General features: G+C 36.4%; 1 protein-coding gene across 5 annotated transcripts in view; it reads right to left on the bottom strand.

Annotated features, from left to right (window-relative positions):
* Positions 1-503: 503 nt before the first annotated feature.
* The window catches only part of GSTCD (glutathione S-transferase C-terminal domain containing), a 45,921-nt gene continuing 31,514 nt past the window's right edge, over positions 504-14,910 (bottom strand). For 4 of the 5 annotated variants that reach the window (XM_030238762.2, XM_030238764.2, XM_050973531.1 and 1 more), the window contains 7 exons: positions 12,852-12,967; positions 12,586-12,630; positions 12,070-12,198; positions 9,467-9,600; positions 7,696-7,726; positions 3,399-3,468; positions 504-1,183 (listed from right to left, as the gene is read on the bottom strand). In XM_030238762.2, the coding sequence (XP_030094622.1) occupies positions 1,047-1,183; positions 3,399-3,468; positions 7,696-7,726; positions 9,467-9,600; positions 12,070-12,198; positions 12,586-12,630; positions 12,852-12,967 (662 nt within the window). In that variant the 3' untranslated portion in view covers positions 504-1,046. The remainder of the gene's footprint in view (positions 1,184-3,398; positions 3,469-7,695; positions 7,727-9,466; positions 9,601-12,069; positions 12,199-12,585; positions 12,631-12,851; positions 12,968-14,910) is intronic. The other variant, XM_030238765.2, reaches the window with a different exon arrangement.

Below are 14,910 nucleotides of genomic sequence, written 5' to 3'. Positions count from 1 at the left end.
AGAGATGTGTAAAACCCCTAAAAATGCAGTAAAAATCTCATTAGGAGCTACCTTCCATTGTGTTTGTGTCAACAGGTGATTAAAAATTAGGGGGAAAATGGAGCACAGGAGAAAACTTATTTTCATTTTAGAGCAGCATAACTGTCATTATCTTTTCAAATGGTTCCACACTGCAACTTTTGTCAAATTTTAAACTGAATATAAAATCAATAAAGATGGTGTATGTACACACATGAACTGTTCTTAAATATTTCTTCTGGACAGCAAGTTTCTTATGAATAGGAATCAACACACTTCTATTACCTATGCAACAGTGAAGGATCCATTCATGTCTGGCTCCCACTTTCTGGTCAATGGATAATGAGTAGTTTGGTTTCTTTAAACCAAATGTCAAATGCCTGGTTACAGAATCCTTGCATAATATTCAAAGGTAATTCTGAAATCTTTAAAAAAAAACAATTATTGGCAAGGTAGAATTTTTAATAAGCAGTTTGAGCCCAAAGTATTCTGATGAACTTTTATTAAAAATAACCTTCCTACAGTAGTATGGAATTCTTTAGCAAAGTCAGGCCACCACCTGTTGCACAGCCATCTTCAATAACACAATAAATTTGGTCTTCTCTGTTCCTCTGGTGATCAGCACTGCTGGCTGATAACTGCTGTGCTTATGAACACAAATGCTGTTTTGACCACGAATGCAACTTCCAAGCAACCAAGACACAGCTTTACTGAAAAGGAAATCACCTTTCCTTCAACAAAGCCAGTTTTTTTCTAAATTTTACAGATGGATATAATTCCATGCACAGTCATTAGATCCAGAAACTTCTCAGTATGAGAACCAAAAGTTGCTTAATGACACATTACAAGTTGATTTGTGATGCTCTGCATGCAGTTTGCTTTTTAGGACTTTGGGGGCTGCTTCCCTTTCCGAAGGCAATGCGTTCAAGATGCGGGATGTCTGCTTCCCAGCGCTGCCTCTATCTGCTGGATGTCATTATGCACTGAAGATTTATGTTCAGCTTCAAATCGAATGCAAGTTGCACACTCTAAGTAGGGATGCCCACAAACATATTGTTTTTTGGAGAGCAACTCTCTGGCTCCATAGAAATAACTTGGACAGAGTAGTTATGTTCCTCTGCAGCCCATGCCCGATCCAGATCCACAAGTCCCATACACTGCTTTCCTAAAATGAGAGCAAGGGAAAACACAGAAACTCAAAATGTAGAAACATTATCAGAAACGTGCACATAATGTTAGGAAAACACATCAGTAAGCCATCTAAAAAATAAGTTCCAAATCTACTTTAAAAAACATTTTAATCTGGTTTATGTTCCAAATCACATCTGTAACTTGTAACCCTCATTTAGCAAAGACCTTGAAGAGATTATTAACTCTTTATATATGAAGAAAGGCACATCTATTTAAAAGTATTCTCAAAACTTACAGAAAAAAACATGCTTTAATGTAAATGGGAAGAATAAAAATGCCTAGTTTACCCCTTAGCCTTCTGAATTGCCAGACTTCTAGTCCCTTTTTAACTACAGCTGTTTCCCTCCTGTACTTTCACCTAAAATCTGAAAATCTCTGGTTATTGAACAATAGACTAAAATACCAAAAAGTGATCCAGTGTAATTGATCTGAGACATATTACTGTAACTACTTATAAACAAACATACTAAATTGGTAATGCAAAATAAGCTTACTTCAGATTTACCTGCAGAAAAAAAAAAAAACAGGAAGGATAAAAGGTTTTTTCTGCTTCAAAGTTTTTTATTATGATACAGCCATGACAAGATGATGGGACCATTTGTCTTTACTTATTTACTCATTATAATTGATTATTATGTTCTGAAAAACAGAATTGACTCGTCAGATTGTATTTTCAGCAGCTTGAAACTCTATTGAAAGAAAAAATTAATGCTACTTTGAAATGTTTTATCACTACTAGTTACAGTCTCAAGTCAACAGGGCACAATCCTGCTTCAATCTCAAACACAATGTTCCTGCCTCTTCCCTTGTTCCTGACAGAATTGTATAGTTAAATGTATTTGGGATCTAAGATGAAGAGACAGGAGCACATCCTGTTTGCCTTTGGAATAGGAGTCTGGCATTCCAAACTACCCTCTGAAAGAGCTTAGCTCTCTTCCCTGAACATATAACAAGCTTTTGTGCCAGTATCATCATCAGCCCTGTTATGCACCCTGGTCAGCTGCCTTTAGAAGTTTTGGGCACCAACACACCCTGCAGTATCCTTGTATTTCAGAGCAGTTGGTGCACATCACAGTTGAATGCAGGGCTCAGTCCAACCTACTCTGTCTGTCCACAGTGAGCCCACAGAAAGAACTATCTTCTCCTTCTCAGCTGGATTCCTCAGTTACAAAAGAATTTCACTGCTCTGAATTCACTATTATGACATTTGGCCTCAATTCTGCTGGTGGCTTGAGATTTGAGAGGGGTAGTAATTGGGTTTGAGACAATTTAATGACACAATAATAAGGGAGGGCCTGAAAAAGACCTTTCCAACTCAGTCCTGTAGGGATTTGTATGTTGCAGAGAGAAATCACTAGTTTATATCACCAACCAGACAGAACTTTGCAAATCACCTTTTGTAGCCCTATCCCACATTTGTGGTTTCATAGAAAACCACCTTCTGTGGCTGGTTGAACAAAATGGCCACTGACTCCAATATTACAATTGCAATAGTACACACTGTCAGGGCAAAACACTTAAGTTACGTTTGTGGAAAAAAACCCTGCAGTTTCAGACACTGAGAACAGATAAAAGTTACAATCCTTCAAAAAAAATTTTTTTGATCGTATTTCCATTTTCAGCCCACAGTGTGGGGTCCAACACTAGTAATGAATACTGACCTTCTTGAAATTTGTTTTTTAAATATTGTGATAATGACAAAAGAAACTGACAAATTTACTATTATATCTATTATTTTCTTTTTGTGCAGTGAGTGTAAGAAATACTTTCAGTTGATCAAATTAAGCTTCTTAAAACATTATGATTATTAGCAAGTACTGCTTTAATATACTTTGCAAATGTTTCTTCTAAGCCAAAAAAACAGACTTATCTCTAAGATGACTTAAGAGTTCCTAGCCCCTTCTGTCTTTTCTGACCTGGAAGCCAGTTTACAACTTCCATCAAAACAACACCTCCATTTGTAAAATGCAAACTGTCACTTGAATATTGATGATTTTGGAAGAAGAAAGACATTTCTATAGCAAGAAGAGAACAGCAAGATGTGAAATGTGACGAGACCTAAATTTTTCAACTGTTATCTGAAGACATCTACTTAATGCCCCATTCATAAATGTCCTATATCTTACTTTAATAAATCAAGGTAAAACCATTACTGGCATGGTTTACACAACAGCTGCAGAAATTCATACCAATTAGCCTGCGTTCGGGTGGAAGCTGAACAGCTGTCTGATCTGCAAATCTGCAAAGGATCATGTGCTCCTATAAAAAAGATTAAAAAAAATTCATCAAGAAAAATCTGATTAAATGCTTAAAAGTATCAGAAATGATACCACATTGAAGACAGTACTTCTAAAAAAATTCACCTGTGTGGAAATCCCAATTTTTATACTGCAAATACTTGTGTAGGACAAGTGTTTGTAATTACTGCCTCATTTCTCCTCATGAATATTTATTTCTTGCTAAACTTCCTAATGCTTTGCAGCAGTTGAATGGGATGCAATGTATATAAGATAGCAACCTTCAAAGACATCCTGCAAACTAATTTTGCCTTCAATAACTGATGAGCAACACAGCCATCTTTTAGCACAGTCATAACAGGGCAGCCTCCCTGCATCAATAAGCAGCCGAGGCAAAATTCTTTAACAGTTGATTTGAACATTTTTCCCAAGCAGTGATTTTGAATCCCAGGATAGGCTGGTGGGTCAAATTTCCTCTGCCCCACCAAATCCAATCAGATCCTGAAGGCAAAAAATACCTTGCTGTGAATAGGAAAGTTTCCTCCAACAAAAGGAGCACAATTTACTTTTAAACTCCCCCTGTTCCATTAACATTTTCTGCAGACACTACTACAGAAGAATTTCTCCCTGCCCACTCAGCCAGGGGGATGGTGCAGGGGAGGGGGCAGCAGCAAAGCCCCATCCTCACTTGCCTTCAGTGCCAGCACAATGGCCCCTCAAAGACCAGCCAAGCCAAGGAAGGCAGGTTAGCCAGGTGGTGAGAGCAAGAGCCTTGCAGGTGTGGCAGTGGAATTACTACTCCGATGACAGCTGTGCTTTGTGGGACAGCTGCAATTCTTAGTACAGGGAAGAGTAAATCAGAAGCATCTTAAAATCACACAACATTTCCAAGTCTCCTGCAATGTTATGGGGAGAAAACAGAAAGGGGCAACAACACAAAGTGCTCTCCTAAGTAAAGCTTCCAGAGCAATAGTTCTGAAACAAGGACGTGAGTCTTGCACCAAAAAGATTTTCTTTTTTATTCTTGCCTGATTTAAAATTACGATTTTAAAGATTTGGTCTTCATAACAGGTGGAGAGAGCAACTTTACCTATGGATACTTCAGGTTCTTCCAGTACTTTCAAGTAAGGATACTTACTCCAGCCTTTTTTAGAGGACCATAAACATCCAAGCCTTCACTCCACAAAAAACCTTCAACTTAAATCAAGATGGCAATTCCCCCAGTATACTCCACCCAATTCATAAACAGACACCTGACCACAACAAAATTTTCCCATGTATTATAACATAAAATATTATCATCACTTGATACACAAATATTACTCATTTAAATATATTTATTGGTGGTGGTGCTCGCAGGGCTCCCAGGAGGGAGGAGAGAAAGTTGACTCCATGTTCAGAATGTTTGATTTATTATTTTATTATATATATTATATTAAAACTATACTAAAAGAATAGAAGAAAGGATTTCATCAGAAGGCTTGCAAGCAAAGGAGAAGAATGGAATGATAACAAAAGCTTGTGACTGACCGAGACAGTCTGGACAGCTGGACTGTGACTGGCCATCAATTAGAAACAACCACATGAGACCAGTGACAGATCCACCTGTTGCATTCCACAGCAGTAGATAATCATTGTTTACATTTTGCTCCTGAGGCCTCTCAGCTTCTCAGGAGAAAAAATCCTAAGGAAAGGATTTTCCAGAAAATATCATGGCTACATTTATATCACCTTGATATTTGCTAGGATATTTGTTCCCTAGTACATGAAGGTTTTCAGCTCACAGCTTCATAAAAAATCTGGAAGCAAAATAAGAACATGTTATAACATGTTTAGGGCCTTAAACATGTTACACCCAGTCAGTTCAGTTCAAATGTGGCTACTCCTGTAGTACAAAAGAGGTGAAAATGGTACACCCAGATGTGACCACTGAAGAACGGAGAAGAAGGGGTGCCATGGACAATGTGGGCACTGTTGGAGAAAAGCAGTAAGTGACAGGCAGCTTGGGGAGAAAAAGAGGGATTTAGAGGAGAGAAAGACCCATGTTAGCACACAACTCCTCACCAGTCTTCAGGCACCTGACAGAACTTGGCTTTCTGCAACAGCAAGTTCCCAGCTCTTTGGACCCGACCAGAGCCAAGGTAAGTCTTGTCACTTAACCTGAACATCTGCACTGACTCCAATCCTTGGCTCCTTATAGAGTGATCCAAAAAGATAAACCAGAGGCTGTTATGACTACATGGTTTCCCCCTGACACAATGATTAAATTGTCATATTCCTTGCTGGCTGAAATAAAAAAAGCATTTCTAAAGTAATGATTAGAACCTTCCCAGAGTGTGCATAAACAGTTAACTTGTTTACGAGAACACCCACCTGTTCCATTTCTAATAAACTTCCAAAGCTGTATTTGCAAATTTATACAGTTCTACTTTCCAATTCTCCTTGTGTCTTGATAGAGTCTCAAAATGTATCATAATAGAAATCTACAGCTAGCATAACCTCATTCCTTGCAACTATAAACAAATGAATTACAGCATAATGTTCTCATCAAAAAAGTTTTGGAAATGCAAGACTTCTGGATGTCTTTTTAGATCTCACTAAAATGAAAGATAAGAGAAATTAATTTTAAATAGGAACTGGAGTGGGCGACACAGACAATGTCTGGCTAACACATGGCAACTTTGGCTGCTAGCCAATAACCTGTAAGAATTTATTAATATGAAATATAAAAACACATACAGCTAGCTGCATGACAGAAGTTATTTATAACTAGGATTATTTCAGGCACCAACCAGCCTAGACCAATTGTATAGACTCTCATGATACTAAGAGCACCAATATTTTTTAACCTTATCTTTGACTCCTGTGCCCTTCTGCAACACAATTGATATAATTCTGGAGCTTCTACAGTATTAAACCCTGTAATTTAAATCTCCATGGTTTAACAGATTAAGAAGAAATTCACTGAGTTGCAATGAGATTATACACACTATCCTAATCTAGGCATCCTTGACTTTATAACTGACACATCTCTCTCTCTACTATCAGCAGGTTTAATAATGCTAGTAAATATTTTTTTTCTGAACTGAAACCTGAGTTCCTTGAGATTATGTCACAGAGATGCTGAAAGGAACATTAATCATGGGAGAAAATAAGGGCGGCTCCAAATCCATCATGTGGCTTTTGGCATCTCAACCTTTGGGCATTTATTACCTGATAACTGAAGTTCCCTTATAAGATGGCTGGAGATTTTCTCAATTTTTAAAACTCCCTCTAATTTAGGGATTAAAAAGGATAATCTCTAGTTTCCTGCCACATACATTATCTTTGCACTGCCCACTGTTTCCAAAAGCATTTGGATATTACAAATACCCTCCTTTATTTCCATATTTCTGTTACAAAGAATTATTCTGCACCTCCAAAAATCACTCCCATATTGTAAAAGCCAAGAGTCCTGTCTAGGATTTGAGCTGTAAACTTACATAACCTTGCTTCTCTCAGAAGGACACATGTTTTTTCCATGCCACATTAAGTGCCTCTAACCTTCAAATTTTGGGTTGCTCATCACTAACTAGTTTAAACTCACAAAACAAAACTTAACAGATCAGTACCAGTTTTCTGTTGCCCATCTCTCTGCCCTTGTCCTTTTCCACTCTCCTGCTACCCTTCACTCTGTCAGATCTGTATGCTTCTTCAGTGATAATTTCTCATGTGTTTCTCTCAGATTATCTTCACAGAGCCCAGCTGCTCAGGGTCAAAACACACTTTAATATTTTAAAAATAATTTTGAATAACATTTTAAAAGCTGTATAAAATATAAATACTCTATTAAATTCTTGCTGATCTGTTTAAGCTCTTCCCACTTATAATGTCCAATGTTTTAGACATAAATTAGAGGGAGGAATCTAATGTTTATTACAATAGTTGTATTTAACATCTAAACAAATTGGTATCCTGTAATTTTTAACTGATACACATTGAAGTACCTTAGGAATGGCTCACTTATACATTATGACAAAAAATGGTGGTTTTTTTGTGGAGAAACTACTTAATTTTGTTGAAGAAAAAAGCCTTTAAGATGTATGGTGGAGACAAAACACAATGGCACCTGCACTAATAATGAACATTTCACATAACACATGCCCCTCTTTGCAATTAGAACATAACCACCCATATTTCATTTGATAAGAAGACCCAGTGAAATGCAGGAAACTGCACATAAACATCTTCACTCTGTCCTTTTACATACCTTGTAGGACAATATTTCTTTGAACTGATGACTGAAAAAAAAATAGATCAATTTAATTTCACATCTGAAAACAGCAAAGGTGGAAAACAGAAGCAATCATTATATACTTGAACATATTTTAAAAAACCCAGCAATATCTTTATCATACAGAAGGGCTTTAAAAAATACCAAAACCCATTACAGTTCCAGTTCACTAGAAGAGTGTATTTAGTGGTGTTTTTTCCTAGTATTAATAAAAATTCTCTCTTTAAATCATTATAAATGATAACACATACTTACTGTGGTTTTCTCACTGTCACACAAACATTTTACATATATTTAATAATACCCACATATATTTTGTTTGTATCACAAAGCTAAAGGGTCTTTACAATGGAATTGAGTAGAGAACACAGCCACTATGGGGATATGGCCAGGCTATCATGTTTTATGATCATATAACATAAGGGAAAAAAGAAAAAGCAAACCCTAAAATGTAGCTAAAGACCAGGCTGATAGTTTTTCATAGACTTCTGAGGTTAGATTGAAAATTTCAGCAAACACAAATATTCTTGCAATATCCACAGCAACAAAAGTTTTCAAAATGATCATTTCCAGTTTTTGTGGTCTAAAAATGTAGCTGGTGAAAAGTTAAGCATTAACCAGCCAACTTTAAAGCAAATCTACTGAGAAAAATTACATGCCTGCTAATTTTAGAAGGCTTGGAATTTTATTGCCTCTTCATTAGAAGACTTATTTGTTTTATTGTGTCACAAGAGAAAACAAAAGGGACACACAAAGAGATGGAAGTATCAAATTGACTAAGAAAGAACAGTTAAATGCAAAGGTTATCAAACTGACAAGTTATAAAGAATTGCTTTCTATGCACTTCTGTGCCAGAACACTTTAATATTATAGAAAAGTATGAAAAATATTTCACATGACTGCATATTATCTCTTTAGATTTGTTGATACCTTTTAAGACTGCATGTTTCAGTTTCTTATTTTAGCAAATATATACTTAAGTCATTGATGTAATTCCTGGTAGAATTAAATCTAATTCATCTTGGACATCCAAAATGCAAAGCTCAGTTTTATGAACAAAAAAAAAAAAAGCCAACCAAAACACAGCCCTTTCCCCACACCTAGTTCTGACTCAGAAGGCTGTTTAACCTCTTATCTTCTGCCACTTTAAGCTTATCCTTTACATTTTATTTATATCAAAGGCATTAAAATTCCTAAGCATAAGATATATTAGTATCTCCCACAAGGCAGATTTGAAGACAAAATATGTACACAATCCATTGAAAAAGTATTAAAAATATGAACTGAAACACAGGAGAACTTATCTACTTGGGAATAAATCAAAGGAGTTCTACAAGCAGTAAACTGTGGTATTAAGCAGACCCATTTCTTTAAACTGACTGCTTACATCTTCCTCCACCATTAAAATGTCAATTCCCCTTCTTAGAGTAATTTTCATGAGTTTTCTATTAACTTTGTGATTTTAAGGTAGAAGTCTGCATATAAGGTACTGTATCTACTATGTTGATTGTATAAAGTCTTCTGAACCATGAATAGATAAATCAAAAAAAAAAAAAAATCCAGGAATTGCCAATCTGCCTATGAGGATGGGTTGGCAAACAGGAGGAAACTGTTTCATTGGAAGTGTGAATTAGCTTAGCCTGGTCACTCTCAATGACTCTCAAATGAATAATTCTATACTCTTGTAGGATTTTATTCCCTCACTTAAGTTGATGTTTTAGGGCTTATCTTGCAAGCTTAAGTTTACCTTCGCGGATATTTGAACTTGACAGTATTTTGAATGAAGCCATAGCAGCAGGGGGAGATGACAAAGGCTGCCCGTGCCCTGAGGCAGTGCTCAATCACCATGTCTGTGGCCACCCCGCAGGCGTGCAGGGCCACCTACAGCAGGAAAAACAACCAAGGAAACAGGAAAATTCATCACTGGAACATTCTAAATACAAGCCAGCATCTTTTTGGTTGACTTAGTTAATGCATGAGGAAGTTTTTGCAACTAAAGCTGTTACACTAAAGGCCTGGTCCTTAATTCTCATTCCTCTCCTTCATATCTATGTTGAGGAAAATTTAGGGTTTATTTCATTAACAAAGAATCAACACTGAAGAAGGGTCACTCACCAAAAGCATTCAAAAGGCAGGTGCACTTCATTGTGATATCAGAAAAACTAAACACCAATCTCCAGAAAAATAGTAGTTGTGGAATACACAGTAACAGAAAAACTCTGTGGTGATTTGTAAAAAGTTTTTGTCAAGCAAAAAGGACTCAAAAATACAAAGAACTATGTCAAAACTGGATTTCAACTAAGCAGCATGAGAAGAAACAGATATACCTGAAGGTCATATCTAAAGGAAAAAATTATGCTATTATGCTAAACTTATGCTAATATTATCTAAATTTAGATAATTTAATTTTCAAGTACTGAGTAAAACGTATAGGAAACAAACACTGGAGCTGGGGGAGGCATCAAACACAATCAAATATCCTTTAATTTATTTTTTTCCCCTCTCCTTATTCTTTTATTTATTTTCCTTAGTGAGGGGCCCTTCAGCTAAAACTAAAATAACATTTGATCACAACTACCTGCGAGCACTGACGTGTTTGGGCAACACACAGGTTCCACCCAAATTCTTTCTGCTCTCCTATAGAAAAGCAAATGACTGCAGCACTCAGTATACTGCAAGGAAACACAGGCAGCTCTCTCCTATCTCTACCTGGGATGCCAAATGCACCACTGAAAGGGGGCATTACCTTCTCTGCCTCCTCCCAGGTGCTCAGCACCTCAAACTGTAAGCCTGGTGCATACTTAAACTAAGGACGTTTTTGAGGCACATTTTTGATTTTGTGCAGCAGTGTGGATTTATAGAAGTACATTGTTTGCTTTGCTTTTGGTTCACTGTACGTTTAGAGAAGAGGTTTAAGACTGCACAGCTCAGATTTCAGGGTTCAAAGCTGTTTTTCAAGGTAGAGCAACTGGAAGATAAAAACTTTGCTCTCAGATATAGATTAAAACAAAGTCTTTTTTGTTTCCAGTCTGCTTGCTGTAAGCTCAGCTGAGGAGACCATTAATCATCAACTGAACTGTAATTGCATACAGATGGAAACAAATATTCTTGTCTCAGGCAGAACACTAAAAAATTAACAAGAAAATAATTGCACAATGAAATTTTCTGCTCATATGAATTTAACAACAAAAATAAAACTAAATTAATATCAGAAATAGAATCTTAATATCACAGCTATCAGATTATCATGGAATGCAATTACAGTTACTTCCTCATCTATCCAAGTAGAAAACAAAGCTAGCTCTCCGGTTTGCTTGCAGAAAAAGAGACCTTAAAATAGCAGCAGATAAACCAGTAGCTTTGCTGAGCCTGTGTGACCTGTTACACCAAATGATTTCTTCTTTGGCATTCTGAAAACCCATTTAGTTAAGAAAAAATCCCAAACAAAATTAAAGAGAAAGCTTTCTCAGTATACTTTATATATTGAGCTCACTGTCTGAAACAAAATAAAATGTGAAGACTAATGCAGATATTTGGAAATGAAGGGCTGGAAAAGAAGAATTTCCAAGCAAACTCTTCTGACATATACTTCAATATCTCCCATGTCACAAAACTTGAAAGAGAGAATATAATACCTTTTTTATTAAATAAAAACTCCACAGGGTATTGTATTAACCTTTAAAATGGGCCCCCAGAAATCAAGACAGGAATTCCAATGACCACAAAATTGGAGACTCACTTCATAAAACAACTATTAAGCATTTCACACACACAATTCAGTGTATTATTCATGAGATCCTGGTATTTTGAAATGGCTCTCTAGTTCACCCACTGAGATTTATATGACAATGTAGCACAGAAAATAAAGCTAGAGAATTGGAAATTTACACTTGGAAGGACTCAGCTAAAACCATTTATTCTCTCCTCTTTCTCTGCACTGAATTTCTTTTCCTTCCTTAAATAAACCAACCAAACAGTTAAACAGCACTGTTTCACGTATCATAAACCTTCAGCATAACCCATCCTCTGCTATAGCCAAAACAGGCTTTTAGATGGATGATTTAAAGAACAGTCAGTCTTGCATGGAAAGCTTGCACCTTGCCACACAGGTTCGTTTCTATTAACAGCATAAAAAATTGGGTGACATGAATATTTAGAGAGCTACAAAATACTATTTATGCCTTATTCTTCACTAGGGCTGCAAAATTCTAGACAGAACATTAATCTCATTTACTTTCACAGTCTGTAAGGACATACAGAATTTTATTCTCTCATGTGTATCAGTTGTTTTAAGAACAACTAATTAATCAGACACTGAAGTTTTGAAGTGGAAAAGTTATAATCACTTACCCCAATGTTAAAAGTCCCATTAAAATAGTCCAGATTTGCTTGAATGAACCAAATGTTGTTTAAACCTAATTCATCACTTCTGTCTTTAGCACGGATCAGAGACAACTCCTTATTTTCTATGAGTACCACCTAAATTTCACACATAGGAGACAGTAAAGCAAAATAATACTGAGAAATCAAAGTGCAACATTACCAGGCAGAAAACTTTGTAGTTTGTTGAGAAAACCTCTGAATCACTTGTGGCAGAGTCTGAGGTATACAAAATGATTAGATGGAAACCCGGGAACAATCGAAGGCATTTAATACTTGCCAATATTAATTGGCTTGAAAATATTTTATATTTTCCTACAACTTTTGTCTTCTCTGGAAAGGATCACACACATCTGGGGATTATGCTAAAAATTTGCATGTTTGAGACATAAGTCCTCTATGGAGACAACTGTGACTTCTATGTGTTCGCTCTACATGCACATCTTTTTAAGATGATTACCAGAAATCTTTTTATTGAGGATTTACCTGACATGATGGCATCATATAAGCAAGAACAATTCCAACATGGCCCTGTGAAAACAAAAACAAACAACAAAATCTGAGTCACTTTTCAGTGTTCCCTGTTATTCACTCATTATGTGATGAGCATCCCCATACCAATGGGAGAACCTTTGAAAGCAGCTAAAATTTCAGCATCTGCACATCTGCTTTTCTTTGTGGCAGCAACCACCTAGCACTGCAAAGATGAAAGCTAAAAGAAAATGCACCACATAAACAAAAATATACATTACCCCTCCACTGCAAAAATCCACAATCAAATCTCCAGGTTTTGCAAGCTTTGTCACTGCTGCTACCAAATTGTTGAGCTGCTGCTGCTTCCTGAGAGCCCGGTCTCGAGACATCTTTCCTGGGGATGACAGAGAAAATGCCTAAGTAGTGATCAGCAGCTCTCAACACTGACAATTTTACATGGGTAACTGCAAAGCACTGCAAATGCAATTTATAGCTGGGATTAAAAACCACTGGAACACTTGCACATCTTAATCCACTTCAAGCTAAATTCATATTTAACAGATTAAATGGTAGAATCTTCTCCAAAAACTACTTTCTAGTTGTTGCTGGTAATGTATCCTTAGGAACAAACTTATATAAACTTAATGTAAAGCAACCAAACTCATGTAAACTCTGGCCTAATTCTCCTCCAGTCCTGTGATTCATGAGCAGAGACAGAGTTCAAACACATTCACAGTAAGGTTGTCAAAATAAATCCTCATTTACTGTATCTATATACACCATCCTTAAGCATTTTGGTTTTAAAACCTGTACTCTTTTTACTGTCAATTTTTACTTTTCAGACTAACCAGCCCTATTTATTTAAATGACTGCATGTGCAAGGAGGTATTTCTCCAAGTGACTATTTCTACATAGCAAAGGCTGGCTTTCCATCACATCTGTAACAACCAGAACTGGAAAAACTATTAATTTCTTTCAAATGTGCTTGGAAAAGTCCAACACAGAGTTGCTTCAGATACAATGAATTTGTTGAGTCAGCACTTATGTATTTGTAAGGCTGTGTTTTGTCTCAGTGGGGCTGAGTGCTGACAGACCTATTAAAGACTCCTTTTGCTTGTTCAGAAAGCAGAATTTGACACAGATATTGACAGCTCATCTTCACTATAAAAAAAAAAGTACTGAAATGACTCTTTAGTATTAAGTACAACTCTTGAACACACCATCAAATTTTCATACTGTGCAAAATTAGCTAATAAGATTTTAGGATTCCTAGAAATCAAAAAGTAAAATAGGCACAGGTTTCATCAGCAAAAACAGATCTATTACTTAGTACTCAGTTAGTCAACCTCAGGAGTATTAAATTAGTAAGAAAAAGAATTTTTTAAGAATTAGCCTACAGTCTTCAAAAACTCTAGCAATTAACTCTTCATGGTCACGAACTAACAAGGTTCATCCTCCTTTACTGTGCAGGCAATAAGTAGTAAATACTCCCTTGAAAGATGGATAAAATCAAGCTTGAATCAACAGGACTTTTGCTGGCTCTACCTCTGTGTTTTGAGCTTGGTAGCCAGAATTACAGAAACACAGCAAGCTGTGATGTGGCCTGCAGAGAATGTTAGTTAGCACAGCTAACTAGTCCTTAATTGCAGCGAACAGGAAACAAATTCAACCAAAACTTCTGCATCTAAAAATACTACAGTTCACTTTGCATTTCACAAGCTCTGTGATTGTAAACAATGTTAATTGCTGTCTTCAAGAACAGTAAGAAAAAAAGTAGTTTGATATTTAGCCCTATAAGGCAAAACCTTGAAGAAACTGACATTTTTATACAATACACTGAAAGGCCCCCATAAAATTATTTGCTTCCTTCATTGAGAACCCAACCAACAGGTTGCCATACAGTACCAGAAAAATTAATTTTCAATAAATGGTCGCAACAAAAACATTTTATTTGGTTTCACAAATCGAACATTACTGTTAATTCAGCCCATGTCAAGTAGAACTTTAAGGTTTCCTAAAGTTCAGAGGTCTTGCACTTTGGCACATATAAACATCAACTTTTCAGAAGGGAAAGCCCCCTTTATTTTTGTATTATCTTGGTCAGCATTCAAGTTCGTATTTTCCTTTAGTCCTCAAATAATTCTTTCATATTTCTCAAGTTAAACTTGAAAAGTCACTAAGGTACCCTTAAAAAAACCACACCCCCTATATCACCTCTGAGAATTTAACCCTATCCAAGTTCCAAGTCCTACCACAGTACATCTGCAGATGCAGCTAGCAACAGGTACATGTAACACAGCATGTGCATTCTCCTATTACATACAGTAGGGTTGCACA

Source organism: Serinus canaria, chromosome 4 (genome assembly GCF_022539315.1).
Source record: "Serinus canaria isolate serCan28SL12 chromosome 4, serCan2020, whole genome shotgun sequence".
NCBI lineage: Eukaryota > Metazoa > Chordata > Aves > Passeriformes > Fringillidae > Serinus > Serinus canaria.
The sequence above is the reverse complement of the archived record's forward strand: the minus strand, read 5'-3'. Positions and strand labels throughout refer to the sequence as shown.